This window comes from Dendropsophus ebraccatus, chromosome 13, assembly GCF_027789765.1.
Source record: "Dendropsophus ebraccatus isolate aDenEbr1 chromosome 13, aDenEbr1.pat, whole genome shotgun sequence".
Lineage (NCBI taxonomy): Eukaryota > Metazoa > Chordata > Amphibia > Anura > Hylidae > Dendropsophus > Dendropsophus ebraccatus.
Window position 1 is genome coordinate 10,409,330 of NC_091466.1, and position 23,219 is coordinate 10,432,548.

At 51.3% G+C, this 23,219-nt stretch overlaps 2 protein-coding genes across 2 annotated transcripts; one reads left to right on the top strand and one right to left on the bottom strand.

Annotated features, from left to right (window-relative positions):
• Positions 1–506: 506 nt before the first annotated feature.
• Positions 507–15,019, bottom strand: DNAJC17 (DnaJ heat shock protein family (Hsp40) member C17). Its single transcript, XM_069949731.1, has 11 exons — positions 14,579–15,019; positions 11,543–11,612; positions 10,391–10,449; positions 8,485–8,572; positions 7,499–7,581; positions 6,579–6,675; positions 5,151–5,197; positions 3,522–3,599; positions 2,504–2,584; positions 985–1,113; positions 507–680 (listed from the first exon to the last, which is right to left on the bottom strand). The coding sequence occupies exons 1-11, from the start codon at positions 14,669–14,671 to the stop codon at positions 561–563; spliced, it is 945 nt and encodes a 314-aa protein (XP_069805832.1). The 5' UTR covers positions 14,672–15,019; the 3' UTR covers positions 507–560.
• RPUSD2 (RNA pseudouridine synthase domain containing 2) lies at positions 14,844–21,277 on the top strand. Its single transcript, XM_069949730.1, has 3 exons — positions 14,844–15,299; positions 18,610–18,906; positions 19,945–21,277. Exons 1-3 carry the CDS (start codon positions 14,868–14,870, stop codon positions 21,118–21,120), a joined length of 1,905 nt encoding a protein of 634 aa, XP_069805831.1. The 5' UTR covers positions 14,844–14,867; the 3' UTR covers positions 21,121–21,277.
• The last annotated feature ends 1,942 nt before the right edge of the window (positions 21,278–23,219 follow it).

Here is a 23,219-nt window from a genome sequence, read left to right on the forward strand (position 1 = left end):
CCTGTCATCCATACAGTGCACCCCTATAGTGTCAGCCACCCATGACCCTGTCATCCATACAGTGCACCCCTATAGTACCCTCACCCATAACCCTATCATCCACATAGTGCACCCCTATAGTGCCACGCCCATAACCCTGTCATCCGCACAGTGCACCCCTATAGTGTGAGCCACTCATCACCCAGTCAACCATATAATGCACCCCTATAGTGCCACACCCATAACCCTGTCATCCATATAGTGCACCCCTATAGTGTCAGCCACCCATCACCCTGTCATCCATACAGTGCCCCCCCTATGGTGTCAGCCACTCATCACCCTGTCATCCGCGCAGAGCTGCAGGGTAATGCCACCTGCACCGCCTCTTTCTGACTATAAGCCAGTATGATGGTTTGAGTACGAGCCCTCAATGTTCCCCCTGAACGGCCAGAGTTCCCAGTAGTAATGCCATGCTACACACACACACACACACACACACACACACCTTTTTGTAATGAGATGACACGTTAATATAGAAAATATTTATAATACACTTGGTACTAAAGAAACTAAAACCGAAGTTACGTGTTGGCCTCTTCATCCTCTTGCTGTAGCTGTTCTATTAACCTCTGGCGCTCTGCCGCCTGTCTCATCCGCATCAGCACTAAACTCTCATAGTCCCGCTCTGATCGCAGAGAGTCCTGCAGGAGGAAGATGGAGCAGTGTGAACACGGACATCAAAGAGGAAGGTAGACAAGAAGTCTCATACTAGAACAGGGGCAGGGAACCCAAAACTAGCTGGAGAGCCAAGATTCCCTGCCCCTGTACAAGAATAGGGATCGGTCAGTCCTCCTGACCGTTTTTTAGTAAATTATTAGGAGGCTATAGTGATGGCAGGGTGTCCCATAGAGGGTACTACCTCTGCTTTACTTTAAATCCTTCTTCAGGGTACAGTGTGAGCGCACCCCCACCATGTCAGAGATAAAGCGGTGAATGCCTTCTTACCTGAGCGGAGTTTGAGCCCATCTTGCTGACAGTCTCCGGCATGGCAGACAGTGGAGGGGGAGGAGGATCAAGCCAGGTGATCTGAAGAGGATTATTCAATAAGCCGGCTTCATTTCTCACAGCCAGTTCCTACAAAGCATTACATAGTCCCATCATACAAAGTATACACTCCTATACCTGAGTGCAGTACACAGTAACAGACCTCCCCCTATACAAAGCATTACATAGTCCATCATACAAAGTGTACACTCCTATACCTGGGTGTAGTACACAGTAACAGACCCTCCCCTATACAAAGCATTACATAGTCCATCATACAAAGTGTACACTCCTATACCTGGGTGTAGTACACAGTAACGTCAGACCTCTCTCTATACAAAGTGTACACTCCTATACCTGGGTGCAGTACACAGTAACAGACCCTCCCCTATACAAAGCATTACATAGTCCATCATACAAAGTGTACACTCCTATACCTGGGTGCAGTACACAGTAACAGACCCTCCCCTATACAAAGCATTACATAGTCCATCATACAAAGTGTACACTCCTATACCGGGGTGCAGTACACAGTAACAGACCTCCCCCTATACAAAGTGTACACTCCTATACCGGGGTGCAGTACACAGTAACAGACCTCCCCCTATACAAAGTGTACACTCCTATACCGGGGTGCAGTACACAGACATCCCCCTATACAGAGCATGTTCAGCCAGCTGTAAACATGGAACTAGGGAGATAGCCTGACCTATGTGAAGAGGCTTAGGGCCCTAATACAAAGCCTTACATATAGGAGGGGGGTGGTACGGGGAGAAGTCCAGACCATGGCCCATAGAAGATGGAGACGGTCTGCTGCTGCCACTCCTACTACATGGGGCGACAGTCGCTATTTTTCTTGTTTTTTTTTTTAAAAACAAGCTGTAAGACAATGATCAGCTGACATCGTGCATCGTTGCCTTTTAACTTGACCGATTACAGTAAACGATTATCGTCCGGAACGGTCGGCGATCCTTTGGTGTAATAGAGCCCTTAGTGGCAACTCTTTCCATCCTGGATAGGAGAACCACAGCAGAAGCCTATTCACCCTCATGGCTTCATGATGGAAATGATGAGATGTGCAGCTCCTTCTCTTCCTGCACACAGTCAGCACGCCCCCTATAGGCTCTAGCTCCTCCACCTCTCAAGCTCAGTCTACACGACAGCCACAGCCCTAACTAGATTCTTGGCTTCAAGCTGTGCTTATTAAAGGGGCTATACGCAGGAGTAGAAAAAACACAGCTGTTTTCTTGCAAAAACAGCACCAACCATGTCCTCAGGTTGTATGTGGTATTACAATTCAGCTCCATTCAATTCTACAGAACTGAGCTGCAATACCACATCCAAAGTAGAGACTTGTTGAGTGGTGCTGTTTCTGGAGGAAAGCAGACATGTTTTTTTTTAAGCCTGGACAAGTCATTTAAGAACTGTACAGCCTTTAAGTTGCAGACACAGCACCAGATAAGAATTTATGTAAACTTACCGCAGCCCTGAAAGTGGCGAATTCAGCTATTGCCGATCCTCTCTTCTTGGTGGATACAATTACATTCAAAACGTCTCCATACTGCAATATATATATATATATAAAAGCCAGGTTAGCAGTAGTATAAGTCATACATAGTGAGATCATGAGGATGGGGTTTTCTCTGTGTTATTAAAGGGATTGTTCACCAAGAATTTTTTTTCAAATCAACTTGTGCCAGAAAATGTCAGAGATCTGTAATTTACTTCTATTAAAATATATCAAGTCTTTCAGTACTTATCAGCTGCTGTATGTTCTGCAGGAAGTGGTGTATTTTCTCTAGTCTACACAGTGCTCTCTGCTGCCACCTCTGTCCATGTCAGGAACTGTGAACTGTGTCAGAGCAGCAGTAAATCCCCATTGAAAACCTCTCCTGGTCTCCATACTGGAAAGAGTACATCACTTCCTCCAGGACATACAGCAGCTGATAAGTGCTGGAAGACTAGAGACTTTTTTAATAGAAGCAAATTACAAATCACTGGCACTTTCTGTCATCAGTTGATTTGAAAGACTTTTTTGTTAGTGAACAACCCCTTTAAAGTGTCCCTTTCATTACAAATAAAAATATTGACTCGTCCCAGAGATATGTGAGAATCTTTGATCGGTCAGGGGGTCTCAGTACTCACACCCCAACTGATCAGCAAAATGAGCGGGAAGAAGAAAGCACCTAAGTACTTCTCTCCCCAGCTCGCAGCACTCCATTAGAAAGTCTATGGGAAGAAAGAAGCTGGATGGAGAATGCTGCAAGCTGAGGGGGAAAAAAATCCTTAAAGGGGTACTCCACTTAAAAATAAGTTTTAATATGTTCCCACCCATAAGGATATACATTAGTGTTGTATACAGAATCAATACTCTATATATAAATCAAGCTAGAAACTCCTATCCATCACTAGGAAACAATCCTCCTCCATCCTCCTGGCTGTGAAGGGATTATAGAGCTGTATATAGTGACACTCAGAATGGTACAGGGGTCTCTAACCTTCTGCAGAAGCCGATGTAGCACGTCCTCAGAGTATCCTCCTCTTGTCTCATCCTCCTTTTTGCATTTCCATTTCAGCTGTGAAAAATAAATGGACGGGTTGAGGTCCTTTTACATTTACAGATTAAGTGTCAATCAGCGAGATCATGGCTTGTTTGCAGTGCCTTTACACGGCGTCTGGGCTTCATGAATGATCCTTGTACTGTTCACGCTGTCATGTAAACTGACAGCCCAGAAATCCATATATCCGTGCTGTCAGCTTCCACACAAGCAGTGTATACTTACCAAGTGTGCTGCTGTGATCCGGAATCCCACTCTTGGCCCTCCTATCCAACCACCAGCTGTATCAGGCCTAAAGAATGACTGACAGCCAGAGAAGGCAGCGGCCTGAAGATACAGCAGTGGCCAGAGCCGGAGAAGAGAATGCCAGATCACAAGCAGCGCAGAAGGTAAGTATGCTCTGGATGTGTGATTTAGAAACTGACAATATGGATACATACCGTTGCTGTTGGTTTCTTTTTGCTATTGTCCGTACATAACTGTTTACACAGAAAGATGTGCGGCTGATAAATTTTGAAGCAGCACAAAAGATGGGATCAGCCAAGTATCGGACGTTTTCCCACCACTCAGCTAATTGCTGTCCCTTCCACATTATTGGCCAAATCAGCATTTCTAGCCATAATCCTGGGCCCAAGTAAAATGCACATCCAATATCTGGGCTGGACCCTGGACTACAAGGATAATAAGAGGTCATTCACATGTCCATAGAATTCAGTCCATACACGGACGGTGTTCTAAGGACTGGAGCTGATGTTAGGAGCTGGGCGGCTGTGTCAGTACACTAGCGCAAACTTTCAAACGGCTTAGGAGCTCCCAACATATATAATCCTGATGCTGGGAGCTCCACAGTCCAGTCTGCAGAACATCGTCTGTGTACGGACAGAATTGTACGGACGTGTGAATGACGCCTTAGAGTGTAAAGTACATCAGCCAGGAGTCTAAAGGTTCTATTACACAGAAAGATTATTGTGTGCAAAATCGTGATAAGGTAGAAGTAAATTACAAATCTAAATAACTGGAGTTTCCCTTTAAGCCATAATCTTTCCGTGTGTATGCAGGTAACGATCATACGTCTAATGTAAATTTGCTGTACGTCGTTGATCGCATCTTTGGAACATTGTTAATCGTTGCAAACCTTTCGGTGTAGGTACACAACATTCGTTTATTATTACAATCGTTCGTACACCAGAGTATATGAGCGATCGTAATGGAAACGGAAAATCGCTTTATCTAACAGGACCCTTGTCTGCACGCTCTATACAGCACTGGTATGACTGAACAAATCACCCGCTCCGGGCATTGGATCGCTCTGGGTTTTGTGCTTCTGCATGTAAAAAAAAAAAAACGTTCCCATTCACCGACACCAAGAAATGTATCAAAATGCAAAGTCTATCAGGAAGGAATTACCCCCCTCAGGATAACAGGCTAAGCGGGATGGACGGACGGACGGAGTCTCTCAGCCTCACTATATGCTCTGGTTCCAGTCTACATGGCAGAAGTATTGTCAGCCCTTTGCAAAGATTCAGTATATTGTTTTACCATGTGACAGTGGTTCATGACACTACTAACCTTTACCCTGGCAGATCCTGCAGTATCTGTACCACTATTCCTGTTACCTGAAAAATATTGAAAAAGTCACAGGAATTAATTCACCCAAGCATCACAGGGGAAATCCAATATACAATATACGGCACCTAAACGTATAGTGTGCTACCATGCACTTTAAAGACTAAGGCTGCATTCCCACGTTCCATGTTCCTGACAGAACACGGACGTGGAATGCCAGTAACGGAGTCCCCCCGCGTCTGGACAGCATCTGTAATTAGATGCTGGGAGCGGGGGAACTGTATTCATAAGCGCCGCGCTGTAGTAACAGCACCGCATGGCTGCTTCATTACAGTCTATTCAGTCTCCTTCCCCCAGTTCTGAGCTGCTGCTTTCTGCTGAAAACACAAAAATCTGAGTAAGCCTTTCTCTCTGTCTCCTCCTCCCCCCTCCCTTTTGAGACGGCTGAAGTAAACAAGTTCCTGGAAGTCTGTATCTGTAACATTGCAGCTTCTTGGTAATACTGGGAGGATTAATTACAGTGAGTTCATTAGCAACTTGGCCTCAAATTAAAGGAGAAGTCCAGTGGAAAATTTTATGAAAGTATTGTATTGTCCCACAAAAGTTATACAAATCCCCAATATACACTTATTATGGAAAATGCTTATAAAGTGCTTTTTTTCCCTGCACTTACTACTGCATCAAGGCTTAACTTCCTGGATAACATGGTGATGTCACTTCCTGGATAACATGGTGATGTCACGACCCGACTCCCAGAGCTGTGCGGGCTGTGGCTGCTGGAGAGGATGATGGCTGAGGGATGATCAGTGTCCCTCCAGTGCCCTGTGTCCCTCAGTGTCCCCCTGCCATCATCCTCCCCAGCAGCCACAGCCAGCACTGGTCTGGGAGCCGGGTCGTGACATCACCATTTTATCCAGGAAGTGACATCACCATGTAATCCAGGAAGTGAAGCCTTGATGCAGTAGTATGTGCAGGGAAAAAAGCGCTTTCTAAGCATTTCCCATAATAAGTGTATATTGGGGATTTGTATAATTTTTGGGGGGCAATACAACACTTAAATAAAAATTTCACTGGACTTCTCCTTTAATAGATAATAAGTATGGAAGGAATAGTTAGTCTCACCATAGGCAGCAACATATCAAAAGTTACGTTTGAGTGGAATACCCCTTTAAAGTAAAAGAATAAGTGCCAATCCAGCAAAAAATGCTAGATTATGTGGGCAAAAGGGAGGGATTGACTGACTGACTGACTGCTGGGACTACCCCTTCCCCAGCCACAACAACTGCATACTAACAACAGACAAGGGCTGTGCTGTGCTGGCTGTGATCTGGTGATAGGTAAGGGTCCCAGTAGTCGGATCCCACAGTGATCTCGTGTTCATCATCTAATGGAATCTCCCAGTAAAACAGCAGGCAGTATTATTATGTGTACCTTGTGTCTTCTGCAGATTCTCCATCCTGATCTGCTCTCGCACCAACCTCTGCTGCTCCTCCAGCTGTCTTGACCCTTCCTCGCGCAGTCGTATTATCTAGAAACCATAACCCAGAGACCATTACATATGTGGGAGACAGGAGGATCAGCGCATCGTCTTCTCACAGCAGATATACACAGCATATAACTTGTGGCTAAATGCTCATTAGTCCTTGATCCTTCGGCCTTCCAGCTGTTTCAAACGACAATTCCCATCATGCCTGGACAGCCAAAGCTCTAGCTTCCCACAGGTCACAGGTTCTTTACCCCTGCATTAGATGGTCAACTAGTCCCAATGAAATAGGCAGGTTTGGCTTACATGCGTCTAATGTGGGTGGGGGGCTTTAGAGGCTGTCTGGCAGAGGGGTTGTCAAAGGTTAGAAAAGCATAGATGTTTTCTTCCAAATACAGCACCATTCTTGTCCTCTGGTTGCTTGTGGTATTACAACTTTGCTCCATTCACTTTAACAAAACTGAGCTGCAATACCACACAGACTGATGCAGTTTCTGGAAAAAAAAAATAGCTATAAACTCCAATGTTAGAAAATCCCTTTAAAGTTTCACTGTCGTTTGTTTCTTTTTTGCAGAAATCAATAGTCCAGGCGATTTTAAGAAACTTTATAATTGGGTTTGTTAGGCAAATATGCCATTATCTGCATTCAAAAAGACTTTCCCCAGCCCCCCCCCCTCTCATCCACTGCTCATTATCAGGAAGTCTTGACTCTTTTACATCAGTCGAGCCCTGCCCGCTTCTTCATCATCTCTTCCCTGGAGAGCACAGGGGCCGTCAGTCAGGTTAAGGGCACAGAGGACAGTGGGGGACAGGGGGCACATCTGACTGTGAACAGCTCAGTGCTTATGCTACAGATGGGAAGCGTTACCTCTTGTTCCAAGGTTCGGGCGACATACGCCTCTTCCTCCTCAGTTACACGGGATTGCGCTTCTTTCTCTCTGGCTTCAAGATCTTAAGTGGACGAAGAAAACACAAAAAGTTCAGTACTCCTACATCCACAAAAGTGCTCCACTCCTCCTATGCAGAGGCATCTCTGCGCCCTCCTGCTGCACAGTGTGGCTAGCTGATTCCCACTGAGGCTTGTAGATGGACTGGAAGCCTCAGCTGGGAGGGTAGAAAACATTTGCTTGTAGGGTCTGTACACATGGTCAGTGTGCAGTGCTGCGGCTCTCTCTAAGGCTCTCTTGGCTCTGTAGTGCACAGTCCGTGATGGTGGACGGCTAACAGATCACAATCATAGACTGAGCACTTGTAAAGGGGTCTTAAGTCAATGGAGCTCGGACCACAATCACATTTTGGTGAATGACCCCTTTAAGAGGTCCTATACTGTCTGTAACTGTGGGCTGCAAATCACAGGTGTGTGTAAGGTGTCTGGGCCACTGTCAGTATCGGGAAGCCCGTCTTCAAGCTCCCATTAGCTTTAATGGGACCTTCAGAGTGGAGCTGTGCACTAAGTAGTAATGTCACTTTTTCTTGCAGTTCACCTTCTTTTATTGAAATTGAGTGAGTGTTTTTTGTTTTTTTTTTTAAATAAAGTGAAACCTTGTGGTTTTTGATACAGACAATTGGTTTCCACCTCGAAGGCTTTCAACGATAAGGGTGCGTTCACACTGAGCCACTGTACCACCAGGCCCAGGCTGAAGCACAGGAGGTGGGCCGACCTAGCCTTAGTGGTAGGAAACCCTAGCCCCTCTATGATAGGGTTCCATTCATTCTAATGGAGTCACGTCATGGAGGGGCTGGGGTTTCTTCCCACTGGGGGTGGGTCGGCCCGCCTCGGCGCCTCCAGTGCTTCAGCCTGGGCCTGGTGGTACAGTCACTTTAATACACCCTTTTAGTAGCATGGATCCTCACCGAGTTTGGCCTTCTTTCTTTTATCGTCCAGCTTCTGCGTTCTCTTTGCTGCAGCTTCTTTGGCTTTACGAAGCTTGTCATAGGCTGCCTGAGAAAAGGCAAGAACAGAAGAAGCAAAGTAGTAAAAAGAAGTTCTTGAGTTCAGTTTCTTCCCTCCTGAACCTTATTTAGACCTTTTATACTTGACCGCTTCAATCATGTCCCCCCTTTGTCTTCTTTCCTCCAGACTATAACAGATTTAGATCCTTAAAGGGAATCTGTCACTAGGTTTATTCCACCTTAAATGAGGCCAGCATAAAAATATAGTGATATAAATGCAGGACAGATCGGTGTATTATTTGTATAAAATTGTTCAGCCGTTCTCCTAATATGCAGGAGAATAGGATTCTCTCTCCTCCCGCCCTCCAGCTGCTGATTGATAGGCGACTGCCTATACACAGCATGGATAGATATCAGCAGTTGGTGGGCGGGGTTTTCTGCTTCTCATAAATATCCAGGACTACTGAGCTCATGCACATAATGGAGAGGACTACTTATTGTCCATGTTATTCAGGAGGAGATCTCTGGATCAGCTGCACAGAACTATGTTAGTGATACATCATTCTGTTCAGCTTCTCTGTCACTAGTTTATGCCACCTTGAGATAGGACAGAATAAACCTGCTGACAGAGTCTCTAAGTCTTTCCTGATGTGTTTTATGCCTCCCACCCCCCACCATTTTTGTAGCCTGTCTCAGCAGTGACAAGTCATTATACATAATATTAATCCCCTAGATGCCATGGCTTAAAGGGGTAGTGCGGCACTCAGAAATTATTCACAGAATAACACACATTACAAAGTTATACAACTTTGTAATGTATGTTATGTCTGTGAATCGCCCAGTTCCCCGTGTCCCACCAGCCCCGCACGTGTACCCGGAAGTGTGTGGTGCACTATACATTACCTGATCCGTGTCGAGGGCCGTCCGCCAATCGCGTCTAAGCATCGGATGACGCTGCAGAGGGCGGCCGGCATTTGGGACAGTCGGAGCTGTTCACCGTCCGCCCGAAGAAGACGTCACTCGCTGAAGATCGGAGACGGGGTCGGCATGTGACAGGTGAGTATAGCGCACCACACTTCCGGGTACACGGGTGGGGGGTGGTGGGACACGGGGAAGGGGGCCATTCACAGACATAACATACATTACAAAGTTGTATAACTTTGTAACGTGTGTTAGTCTGTGAATAATTCTTTACCGCCGCACTACCCCTTTAAGGGGTACTCTAGCAATTTTTTTCTTTTAAATCGGCTGGTGTCAGGAAGTTATATAGATTTGTAAATTACTTCTATTTAAAAATCTCCAATGTTCCAGTACTTATCAGCTGCTGTATGTCCTGCAGAAAGTGGTGTATTCTTTCCAGGATGGAGAGCAGGAAAGGTTTTCTATGGAGATTTGCTGCTGCTCTGGACAGCTCCTGACATGGACAGAGGTGGCAGCAGGGAGCACTGTGTCAGACTGGAGAGGATACACCACTTTGTGCAGGACATACAGCAGCTGCTAAGTACTGGAAGTAATTTACAAATCTATATAACTTTCGGACACCAGTTGATATGAAAGAAAAAAAACTTGCTGCAGTTCTTTAACAGCAGGTGGTCAGACTGATAGAACAATTAGATAGCAATATACTGCAGTGCAATGTATGGCGGTATATTGCACAAATCATAAGGTTTAGTCACCTAAGGGAGCTAATGGCATACAAGCATTTACCAAACGGTGATTTTCATTGTAGTTTACAAACCCAATGTGGGACGCAACCTAAGAATCCCCTATTGATGGGCCGAAAACCAATGGTATCCTCTGGGAGAACGATAGGAGTATGGCCTGCAGCCATCTATGCCCCCCTCCCCCCATTATTGTATGTACTTACCCGGGCTGCTCCATCAGTCAGCACCTCTAGGGCCTGGGACAACTGGTGGAAAAGCTCCGCTGGGGGAAAAGCACAGGAGAAGGCAGATGTAATAGGTAGGGATGGCAGTCGGTGGCAGAAGACATCAGCCACAACCAAACGATGTACAAGTCTTTCCATGTTACTGTAATGTGTGATCACTCGATTGTTTTATCCCCATGCTATGCGATCATATGATGGGAGGGGGCCAGGCAGCTAACATGGCAACAGGTAGACCACTGAAGACCTCCAAGTCTGATGTTACTGTTACGGTTATACACAGTGATCGCCTAGTTAAAAAAAAAAAAAAAAAAAAAAAAAAAAAAAAGTATGGCCTTAAAGGGGTTATAGGAATATGGCTGTATTCCTCCAGACACATCCTCACCCTGTCCTCAGTTTGGGTTTAGCAGCTCTGTTCCATTGTAGTGAATGGAGGTGAATTATAATACCACACACACAACCACAGGAGTGGCGCTGTTTTTGCAAGAAAGTGGCTGTTCCTAGATGTCCCCTTTAAATCAGACTGTGCCATAGAATAAAGTTAGAGGGCTATTCCACTGAAACATAACTTTTGATATGTTGCTGCCCATGCATGTGAGCTATTCTGTCTGTCTCCCCCTCGGCTGGTTTTAAGTCCCTGGCAGGCTTTATCTGCAACATTGTAGCTTCTTTGTAATGTTGGGAGGGATAATCAGAGTGACTTCATCAGCAACTTGACCTCAGAATAACCCTCCAGCATTACAAAGAAGCTACAATGTTGCAGATACGGCCATTCAGGGACTTGTTTACATCAGCTGTCTCGGAAGGTGGGGTGGGGGAGAGAAAGGCTCACACACAGACTTTTGTGTCTTCAGCAGAAAGCAGCAGCTGAGAACTGGGGGAAGGAGACTGAATAGATAATAACAAGTAAGGAAGGAATTGTTAGTCTCATCATTGGCAGCAACATATCAGAAGTTATGGTTCAGTGGAATACCCCTTTAACATGTCAAACAGGGCTATTCCTGTCCCTATGCACTACACTAGAGCTGTAATAACATGGACAGTGACAGCAGCCGTACATTATACACCCAGCCTTCACCTCTTACCATCCAGCAGTATCAGGGATGTGTATTACGGCACGCATAGACATCTTACCTGCTCTGGGGTTATCGGGGTTCTTGTCGGGATGGCAGGTTAAGGCTTTCTGTCTGTACGCCTTCTTGATCTAAAAAAAGAAGGAAGAAACGTTACATGAAGAATACCAATGGCTACAACAAAATTATAGGCAGATCAGCAACCCCGCTCCTTTATTATGAATCGGCTGATGACCCGCAGCTCCATCCATTCTCTATGCAGCCACTGTGCTCTGCTCTCCAGCGGCTCCATACAGCCGTGGGTCACACGCCAGCCCATGGTTGGGGTCCCCGATAGAGGGATCCCCTGGGGGTCTGGATGTTAGATCACCCGCGCAATCTCATACGTGTCCCCTATCCTGTGAATAGGGGACAAGTAAACCTCAAATTTACAGCAGTATTTTTTGGTTATTTTATGGTGTATCAACATAGGTACTCTCCAGTAAGACTGTCAGTAAAAAACCCTTTCAGTCATCAGGCAGGTCACAAGTTACTGATCAGAGCGGTTACCTCTCCCCGGCCGTATCTCTGTAGCGGCCAGATCCGGCAATGGAAGTCTATGAGTCAGGATCAGTGGCCATGCTCTCTATATTCTGAGACCCGTTCTCATTAATAACTTTTGATACGCCTGTTGACTTCAAGTTATTGTTGATATCAGGCACTCTTTAAAGGGAATGTGTCACCTAGATTTTCTTTTACCGAAGGACAAAAGATCTTTTATTCTAATCTGTTTCTAATATCTGACTGTAATTTTATGGTGGCGGACATATTGTCTGAGCTGTTTTTAACAGCATTTAGTGACATGCTTTACAGCAAGACTCATGGACATAGACTGCAATAGACAGACTGTCCCCTTGAGATGAATGTGAAACATTACTGAGTGCGCTGTGATGCTGTACAGATCACTTTACAGCAGCCTCCTTATATCACCACAGACACAACAGGAAGTCTCAGCTTAGTTTTAGCCCTTAGTGGTGAGAATGAAAACTGCAAGATGCCAGGATTATTTTGTAGTATAGATAAAAAAAAAAAAAAAAAGTCACCAAAAATGTAAAATATAAAAACATTATTGAAACAATAAGCCAATTTCTGATGACACATTCCCTTTCAACTCTGTGTATTCTATAGAACTCATTGGGGAAGTTAAAAACAGTTGCCTGCTGCCATCTAGTGGCCAATATGGAAATTTCTAATTTTTTTGGGAATTTACATTATAGAAAAAATGTAAAATAATAAAAGCTGCCACTTCCTGCATGTATCCGAGTTTACACTCAGACTCACAAGGGCAGGAGATGCTGCAAAGGACCAGAATGCAGTCAGCGGCTGCTTACATTCAACCCATAGAAGTAAATGGGATCTGTGCCAAGTACATCAAGCAGCAGAACGGTGATGTGAGAGCAACCTCTCTATACGTCAGTGGTCACAGTATTATCCTCCAGCAGTCGGGGCTCCTTTTCTTAGGCTGGGTGTGATATATGTATATCTATCTGTATATACACACACACACAAGGCAGCCCGGCTCCCTCATTTTATCAGAGACTGATGACAACTGGTGGTAAGAACACATCGGTCACCAGGCGTCCCCTCCTGAGCTGTAAGTTACTGGACAGGACGGACAGTGGGCCGCTGCAGGATGGGTTCTCCCATCCTCCATATCTGACTTCCTGATTATATTCAATCATCAGCACATTGCTACTGGAGGGAAACAGCCGGCAGGTATGTGCAGGGGAGGTAACACACTGCTAAGGACCCTCCCCCACCCCAATGTAAGGACCCTCCCCCACACCCCAATGTAAGGACCCTCCCCCACACAGACCCCCCCACCCCAATGTAAGGCCCCTCCCCCACACAGACCCCCCCACCCCAATGTAAGGCCCCTCCCCCACACAGACCCCCCCACCCCAATGTAAGGACCCTCCCCCACACAGACCCCCCCACCCCAATGTAAGGCCCCTCCCGCACACAGACCCCCCCACCCCAATGTAAGGACCCTCCCCTACACTGACCCCCACACCAATGTAAGGACCCTCCCCCACCCCAATGTAAGGACCCTCCCCCACCCAGACCCCCCCACCCCAATGTAAGGCCCCTCCCGCACAGACCCCCCCCCACCCCAATGTAAGGCCCCTCCCCCACACTGACCCCCCCACCCCACCCCAATGTAAGGCCCCTCCCCCACACTGACCCCCCCACCCCACCCCAATGTAAGGACCCTCCCCCACACTGACCCCCCCCAATGTAAGGACCCTCACCAATGTAAGGCCCCTCCCCCACACTGACCCCCCCACCCCAATATAAGGCCCCTCCCCCACACTGACCCCCCACCCCAATGTAAGGACCCTCCCCCACACTGACCCCCCCACCCCAATGTAAGGCCCCTCCCCCACCCCAATGTAAGGCCCCTCCCCTACACTGACCCCCCACCCCAATGTAAGGACCCTCCCCTACACTGATCCCCCCCATGTAAGGACCCTCCCCCACACTGATCCCCCCCATGTAAGGACCCTCCCCCAACCCAATATAAGGACCCTCCCCCACACTGACCCCCCACCCCAATGTAAGGACCCTCCCCCACCCCAATGTAAGGACCCTCCCCTACACTGACCCCCCCCACCCCAATGTAAGGACCCTCCCCCACACAGACCCCCCCACCCCAATGTAAGGCCCCTCCCCCACCCCAATGTAAGGCCCCTCCCCTACACTGACCCCCCACCCCAATGTAAGGACCCTCCCCTACACTGATCCCCCCCCCCATGTAAGGACCCTCCCCCACCCCAATGTAAGGCCCCTCCCCTACACTGACCCCCCCACCCCAATGTAAGGACCCTCCCCTACACTGATACCCCCATGTAAGGACCCTCCCCCACCCCAATGTAAGGATCCTCCCCCACACTGATGCCCCCCACCCCAATGTAAGGCCCCTCCCGCACACAGACCCCCCCCAAATGTAAGGACCCTCCACTGACCCCCACCCCAACGTAAGGATCCTCCCCCACACTCAGCCTCCATAGAGGCAGCTGTAGGCTGAGGGGTTGCTATGGGCAGCCATTCCTCTCACCTCCTTCTCGGTAGCCTCGGCGTCTATGCCCAGCAGCCCGTACAGATCCATCTGCAGCAGCTCCTTGGACGCCGGCCTCTTCCCTGCCGCCATCCTGTAATCTCCCGGACAATTCTATCACCACATGAAGAAGAAGCCGCACTGGTGAGGATTTTCCGGCCGTCGCACGGTCACGTGATCGGCACCAGTCACGTGACCTGCAGCCTCTTCCTGCCCCCAGAAGAAACATGATTGGCAGCTTTGTGCTGACGTCATCACCTGGCGCCTGCGCTGTGTCGCACCACGTGTTATGCTCGCGGTGTGGAGCGGCAGGACAGGACGGCTGTGGGTTGGCAGGAGGGCGCTGTCTGACATGTCACTGAAACCAGGCGAGCCGGCGGGGGAGGGAGGGAAGCGCGGGGGGCGGAAGAGGAAGCCCCGCGGGGAGGCCGGAGAGGGGCGCTACGTGCCGCCGCCCACCAAGCGGAGAGCCGGGGTCAGCTTCGGGGACGAGCACTTCAGAGAGACCGAGTCGTACATAGAGAGCGGCCTGCGGAAGGTCCGCCCATATTACTTCGACTTCGAGACGTACTGTAAGGGGCGCTGGGTGGGGCGGAGCCTGCTGGACGTCTTCAGTAAGGAGTTCCGCTCCGAGCCGCTGGAGTATTACCGGAGGGCGGCCCGGGCCGGGAGGCTGCGGCTCAACCACAACACGGTCACCGAGCTCAGCGTCGTGCTGAAGGTGAGGAGGAGCCGGCGGAGCTCTGCGGGGGAGGGAGGGGGCGGAGCATGAGGAGGAGCTCTGCGGGGGGGGGGGGGGGCGGAGCATGAGGAGGAGCTCTGCGGGGGGGGGGGGGGCGGAGCATGAGGAGGAGCTCTGCGGGGGGGGGCGGAGCATGAGGAGGAGCTCTGCGGGGGAGGGGGCGGAGCATGAGGAGGAGCTCTGCGGGGGAGGGAGGGGCGGAGCATGAGGAGCAGCTCTGCGGGGGAGGGAGGGGCGGAGCATGAGGAGGAGCTCTGCGGGGGGGGGGGGGAGGGGGCGGAGCATGAGGAGGAGCTCTGCGGGGGGGGGGGGGGAGGGGGCGGAGCATGAGGAGGAGCTCTGCGGGGGGGGGAGGGGGCGGAGCATGAGGAGGAGCTCTGCGGGGGGGGGGGGAGGGGGCGGAGCATGAGGAGGAGCTCTGCGGGGGGGGGGGAGGGGGCGGAGCATGAGGAGGAGCTCTGCGGGGGGGAGGGGGCGGAGCATGAGGAGGAGCTCTGCGGGGGGGGGGGAGGGGGCGGAGCATGAGGAGGAGCTCTGCGGGGGGGGGGGGGGCGGAGCATGAGGAGGAGCTCTGCGGGGGGGGGGGGGCGGAGCATGAGGAGGAGCTCTGGGGGGGGGCGGAGCATGAGGAGGAGCTCTGCGGGGGGGGCGGAGCATGAGGAGGAGCTCTGCGGGGGGGGGGCGGAGCATGAGGAGGAGCTCTGCGGGGGAGGGGGCGGAGCATGAGGAGGAGCTCTGCGGGGGAGGGGGCGGAGCATGAGGAGGAGCTCTGCGGGGGAGGGAGGGGCGGAGCATGAGGAGGAGCTCTGCGGGGGAGGGAGGGGCGGAGCATGAGGAGGAGCTCTGCGGGGGGAGGGGGCGGAGCATGAGGAGGAGCTCTGCGGGGGAGGGGGCGGAGCATGAGGAGGAGCTCTGCGGGGGAGGGGGGCGGAGCATGAGGAGGAGCCGGCGGAGCTCTGCGGGGGATGGAGGGGGCGGAGCATGAGGAGGAGCTCTGCGGGGGAGGGGGCGGAGCATGAGGAGGAGCCGGCGGAGCTCTGCGGGGGATGGAGGGGGCGGAGCATGAGGAGGAGCTCTGCGGGGGAGGGAGCCGGCGGAGCATGAGGAAGAGCTCTGCGGGGGAGGGAGCCGGCGGAGCATGAGGAGGAGCTCTGCGGGGGAGGGAGGGGGCGGAGCATGAGGAGGAGCCGGCGGAGCTCTGCGGGGGAGGGAGCCGGCGGAGCATGAGGAGGAGCTCTGCGGGTGAGGGAGGGGGCGGAGCATGAGGAGGAGCCGGCGGAGCTCTGCGGGGGAGGGAGAGGACGGAGCATGAGGAGGGGCCGGCGGAGCTCTGCAGGGGGGGAGGGGCCGGCGGAGCTCTGCTGAGGGAGGGGCGGAGCATGAGGGGGAGGTGGAGCTGGCGGAGCTCTGCGGTGGAAGGAGGGGCGGAGCATGCAGGGGGAGGAGCAGCCGTCTGAGCTCTGTGGAGGAGGAAGGGGAGGAGCTGGCTGAGCTCTGCAGTGGGAGAGGGCGGAGCCTGCATGGAAGGAGGAGCCAGCTGTACCCTGTGGAGGGAGGGGGCGGAGGCTGCATGTGAGGAGGAGCCGACTGTGTCTTCCGCAGGAAGTAGAGGGTGGAGCCTGCAGGGAAGGAGGAGCTGGCTGTGTCCTGGGGAGGAGGGAGGGGGTGGAGTCGGCAGTGCCCTGGGAGGGAGGGGGTGGAGCCTGCAGGGGAGGAGGAGCCGGAGTGCCCTGTGGGGGAGGGAGGCGGCGAAGCCTGCAAGGGAGGAGGAGCCAGCTGTGCTGTACAGAGGGGGGGCCGAGTCTGCAGGAGAGGAGGAGGCGGCTGTGCGGAGGAGGGGAGGGGCGGAGCCTTGTGTGTGCATCCTCTGTACTCTCTCCTGTACACTCTGTGAGTCCCCGGGGGTCTCTTTGCTGGCAGCCTCTATCCTCACTCCTGTACTGTGAGTTCCCGGGGGTCTCTTTGCTGGCAGCCTCTATCCTTGCTCCTGCAGTCTCTGTGAGTCCCCGGGGGTCTCTTTGCTGGCAGCCTCTATCCTCGCTCCTGCAGTCTCTGTGAGTCCCCGGGGGTCTCTTTGCTGGCAGCCTCTATCCTCGCTCCTGCAGTCTCTGTGAGTCCCCGGGGGTCTCTTTGCTGGCAGCCTCTATCCTCGCTCCTGCAGTCTCTGTGAGTTCCCGGGGGTCTCTTTGCTGGCAGCCTCTATCCTCGCTCCTGCAGTCTCTGTGAGTCCCCGGGGGTCTCTTTGCTGGCAGCCTCTATCCTCGCTCCTGCAGTCTCTCTGAGTCCCCGGGGGTCTCAATGCTGGAATCCTCTATCCTCGCACCTGCAGTCTCTGTGAGTCCCCGGGGGTCTCTTTGCTGGCAGCCTCTATCCTCGCTCCTGCAGTCTCTGTGAGTCCCCGGGGGTCTCTTTGCTGGCAGCCTCTATCCTCGCTCCTGCAGTCTCTGTGAGTCCCCGGGGGTCTCTTTGCTGGCAGCCTCTATCCTCGCTCCTGCAGTCTCTCTGTGTCCCCGGGGGTCTCTTTGCTGGCAGCCTCTATCCTCGCTCCTGCAGTCTCTGTGAGTCCCCGGGGGTCTCTTTGCTGGCAGCCTCTATCCTCGCTCCTGCAGTCTCTGTGAGTCCCCGGGGGTCTCTTTGCTGGCAGCCTCTATCCTCGCTCCTGCAGTCTCTGTGAGTCCCCGGGGGTCTCTTTGCTGGCAGCCTCTATCCTTGCTCCTGCAGTCTCTGTGAGTCCCCGGGGGTCTCTTTGCTGGCAGCCTCTATCCTCGCTCCTGCAGTCTCTGTGAGTCCCCGGGGGTCTCTTTGCTGGCAGCCTCTATCCTCGCTCCTGCAGTCTCTGTGAGTCCCCGGGGGTCTCTTTGCTGGCAGCCTCTATCCTCGCTCCTGTAGTCTCTGTGAGTCCCCGCGGGTCTCTTTGCTGGCAGCCTCTATCCTTGCTCCTGTAGTCTCTGTGAGTCCCCGCGGGTCTCTTTGCTGGCAGCCTCTATCCTCGCTCCTGCAGTCTCTGAGTCCCCGCGGGTCTCTTTGCTGGCAGCCTCTATCCTTGCTCCTGTAGTCTCTGTGAGTCCCCGCGGGTCTCTTTGCTGGCAGCCTCTATCCTTTCTCCTGCAGTCTCTGTGAGTCCCCGGGGGTCTCTTTGCTGGCAGCCTCTATCCTCGCTCCTGCAGTCTCTGTGAGTCCCCGGGGGTCTCTTTGCTGGCAGCCTCTATCCTCGCTCCTGCAGTCTCTGTGAGTCCCCGGGGGTCTCGGCTGAGGATGGTATAACAGTGTATCGCCTTCTCCTCCACAGGATAATGACTTCCTCAGGAACACTGTGCATCGGCACGAGCCCCCAGTGACGGCTCAGCCCCTGGGTATCCTGGCCGAGAGCGAGGACATGGTGGTGGTGGACAAGCCCTCGTCTCTGCCCGTCCATCCCTGCGGCCGTTTCCGCCACAACACCGTCATTTTTATTTTGGGCAAAGAGCACAACATGAAGGAGCTGCACACCATTCACCGGCTGGACCGGCTGACCTCCGGGGTCCTCATGTTTGCCAAGACCTCTGAGGTGTCCAAGAAGATGGCCGAGCTAGTGCGAGAGAGGAAGGTGAGATGATGTCACAGTGGTTGATGTCCGTAGATGGCAGGCATGGTGGCTGTCACTAATTCTCCATCTTTCATCTTAAAGGGGTACCCCCGCGAAAATCTTTTCTTTCAAATCAACTGGTTTAAAGTTATAGAGATTTGTAATTTACTTCTGTTTGAAAAACGTCCAGTACTTATCAGCTGCTGTATGTCCTGCAGGAAGTGGTGTATTCTCTCCACTGTGACACAGTGCTCTCTGCTGCCACCTCTGTCCGTGTCAGGTACTTACCAGAGCAGCAGCAAATCCCCATAGAAAACCTATCCTGCTCTGGACAGAGGTGGCAGCAGAGAGCACTGTGTCAGACTGGAAAGTATACACCACTTCCTGCAGGACATATAGCAGCTGATAAGTACTGGAAAACTGGAGAGTTTTTAAATAGAAGTAAATTACAAGTCTATATAAATTTCACTTGATTTGAAAGAAAAATATTTTCGCTTGAGTACCCCTTTAACTCAGCGCCCTGCTATTGGAAGACAGAGGGGCTCCGCCTGCCTGCCAGCTGCCTAGATACTCTGAGCCCTATTGACTGTGGCATCTAGGGGGCTAAATGGTCATATATGGGGTATCTGCTGTCCTGTCCACTGCTGGCGCCTGGGGTGTATGGAGTGCACGGATGGGGGATCCTTCGGCCCTCCAGCTTTTGAAAAACTACAATTCCCATCATTCAGCTGCCTGGGCATGCTGAGAGTTGTAGTTCTGCCCCAGGTTGGTGGACACAGTGCTAGTGCTTACATTTATCAGTCCATTTTCCATATAAGATCCAGTTCTGGACACAAGGATTTATCAAACATGATGTAAAGTGAAACTGGCTCAGTCGCCCCTAGCAACCAATCAGATTCCACCTTTCATTCCTCACAGACTCTTTGGAAAATGAAAGGTGGAATCTGATTGGTTGCTAGCGGCGACTGAGCCAGTTTCACTTTACACCATGTTTGATAAATCTCCCCCCATGACTGATCTCACAGCCTGTGACACTGTGTATAATATCATCCTGTGCAGGTGGAGAAGGAATACGTGTGCAGAGTGTGCGGAGAGTTCCCGGAGGAGACGGTGACCTGCGAGGAGCCCATACTGGTCGTCTCCTATAAGATCGGCGTATGTCGTGTCCATCCCAAAGGCAAAGCCTCCAAAACCGTCTTCCAGAGACTCAGCTACAACGGCCGATCCAGCGTGGTCAAGTGCTTCCCCTACACCGGGCGGACACATCAGATCCGTGTCCATCTACAGTACCTGGGACATCCCATAGTCAACGACCCCATCTACAACACGGAGGCCTGGGGGCCGAACCGAGGGAAAGGGGGCGCTATCAACAAGACGGACGAAGAACTCCTGCGGACTCTGATAGAGGAACACAAGGCCAAGCAGAGCCTGGATATCCTGGACGTAGGGGAGGATGACCTAGTAGGGAGTAGTGGTCGGAGCGAGGAGGCGGCATCAGATGCTGTGACGGGGGACACAGACCCGGCTGGTACTCCTCATCAGGGTGCGGACTCAGCTGGTACTTGTCATCAGGGCACAGACTCAGCATGTAGTCATCATCAGGGCACAGACTTAGCATGTAGTCATCATCAGGGCATGGACTCGGCTGGTACTCATCATCAGGGCGCAGACCCAGCCGGTACTCATCAGGGCACAGACTCAGTGTGTACTCATCAGGGTGCAGACCTGGCTGGTACTCCTCATCAGGGTGCGGACTCAGCCAGTAGTCATCATCAGGGTGCGGACCCAACTGGTACTCGTCATCATCAGGGCACAGACTCAGCGTGTACTCATCAGGGTGCGGACCCGGCTGGTACTCCTCATCAGGGTGCGGACTCAGCCGGTAGTCATCATCAGGGTGCGGACCCAACTGGTACTCGTCATCATCAGGGCACAGACTCAGCGTGTACTCATCAGGGTGCGGACCCGGCTGGTAATCAAGGCACGGACCCGGTGTTGGTTAAGGATTGTGAGGGTCAGGAGGAGGGTGTAGGTAAAGTTGCATCAGGTGCTGATACTGCGGAGAAGGGGCAAGGACTTGTAGACCCCCTATGTGGAGAATGTAAGTTGACCAGGCCCGACCCTTCTCCCAAAGATCTCATCATGTATCTTCACGCCCTGCGGTATAAAGGGGAGGATTTTGACTATTCTACTGAATTACCAGAATGGGCCAAAGACCACTGGACAGATGACTAGGGGAGGAGGGGGAGGAGTCTCCTGCTGTCCGGGACTGAAATAAAACTTTTATTTTATGGAAAATATCATTTTTTTATTTTGCAAAACACTGAACCTATGTTTGTTGTCATTACTTTCTTTCAAATCAACTGGTTTCATAAAGATACAGATTTGTAAATTACTTCTATGTAATAATCTCAAGTCTTCCAGTACTTATCAGCTGCTGGATGTCCTGCAGGAAGTGGTGTATTCTTTCCAGTCTGACACAGTGCTCTCTGCTGCCACCTCTGTCCATGTCAGGAACTGTCCAGAGCAGGAGAGGTTTTCTATGAGGATTTGCTGCTGCTCTGGGCAGTTCCTGACATGGACAGAGGTGGCAGCAGCGTTAATCGCGGTGTAGTAGCAGTGAAAAAAAAATTAAATCTCCTCCACACCAGGGTTCATTGGGTTTGGTAAAGAAACTACACCTAATGCGTCAGCAGCCCGGTGACACATCACAGCCGTATACACACACAGGTTACACTGACAGGTTAGAGAGAATACAATGTTATCATCACATTCAGGAGGTAGAAATGTTTCCCCTGCAGACGACTGGTGAGAAGTATACATGGGAATGCCACAAATCTCATTACTCACAGAGCATGATTAAAATGAGTGGGTGACACACATGAAGTATGTTATATATCTTATTGGTTTCCCTATTCATAAAGGGTTAATGGACAAACTTTAGTGTGCTGGCTGGTTAGTAAGCCTTGGCCCGGCTCATGCTGTGTAAAGGCTGAGCAGGGCTAGTGGAGGATCATGGGATTGGTAGTCACCATATTGCCTTTGCTCAGTTAAAGTGTACCTGCCGTCACAAAAAAGCTTCTGACATGTAAAGACGAGTCCAACAGCAACCAAATGGTAATCTTCAATCTTTATTGATAGCCAAGAAATACAACGTCCAAACGTATTTCTGTATTGGCTACTAATAAAGATTGAAGATCACCATTTGGACGCTGTTTGACTTCCTCTATACAAGTTACATTAACCCACCTTGGAATAGCCGGCCTCCCAGCTGGCATCCTCCGACTATTTACAAACCAGGGACTATTGAGTCTTCATGTCATAGAGACAAAAACAGAAAACTGCTGCAGCGAACTGTAAGTGCTGTCTAGAATTTTTTTTTATTGTTTCCAGTTTGAGTGTTTAAACCTGTACCGATCATGGAGAAGACCGTGCTACTGCGTGTCCACTCTCCGAGTTTGAAGAAAGAGTCGGACTTATAATGGAGCTCTATGGAGCCTGACTCTTTTCTATCTCAGAGCGGGGAGAGGTTGTGCTACAGGGTGGCCCTCTCCCCGCTCTATCTCCCGATCAGTACAGGGGGGAACACTCAGACCAGGGCCGATCAAAACTTTGGACGTGTCATCTCTATCAGATGTCATAAATTTTTGTAACGACAGCGACTTTTTAAAGAGGATGTACCATCAGGTACATCCTCTTGAATTTAACCCACCGATAGAATGGCGCCGTCGTGGGGAAGCCGGGGCGGCCTGCCTCCAGTGTTTGAGCAGCGGGCTGGTACTCGTGCATAGAACGGCACTACACGGGAATCGGGGGACACCAGCTTCCCCATGACGGCGCCGTTCTATCGGTGGGTTAAATTCAAGAGGATGTACTCCAGTCACCAAAGGAATTGGCTGGAGGGCAGGTGGAGAACGAGAGTGTATTGGGGGGGGGGGGGGGGGGGGGGGGAGCGGGTTTGTGTGTGGAGCCCATACCATCATTCCACCGCTACCAACACCTGAAAGCCAAGCTCCTCCGGCAGGAACACCCACAGCTTCCTGATACATGTGGGTCCTCAACTTAAAAATGGTGCAGCCCCACACAGTGACCACCACCGCGACAACGACTGTACCACATGAGGGAGCAGCCCAGTTGCCCAGCAGCCCCCAAGCTGACAGACATTTTAGTTAGTGGGTATATATAGGGTAACAGGATTTTTTCTTTCCATCTGCTTTCCTTGTTTTCATGGTGTCGGTCTCCATTGTGGCGGCCATTGCTGTGGTGGCACTATGTCTGTAGGTGGTGTGGCCTAGAGCCAAGAGGGGGCGATGTCTGGCAGCATGGGCTGCTGG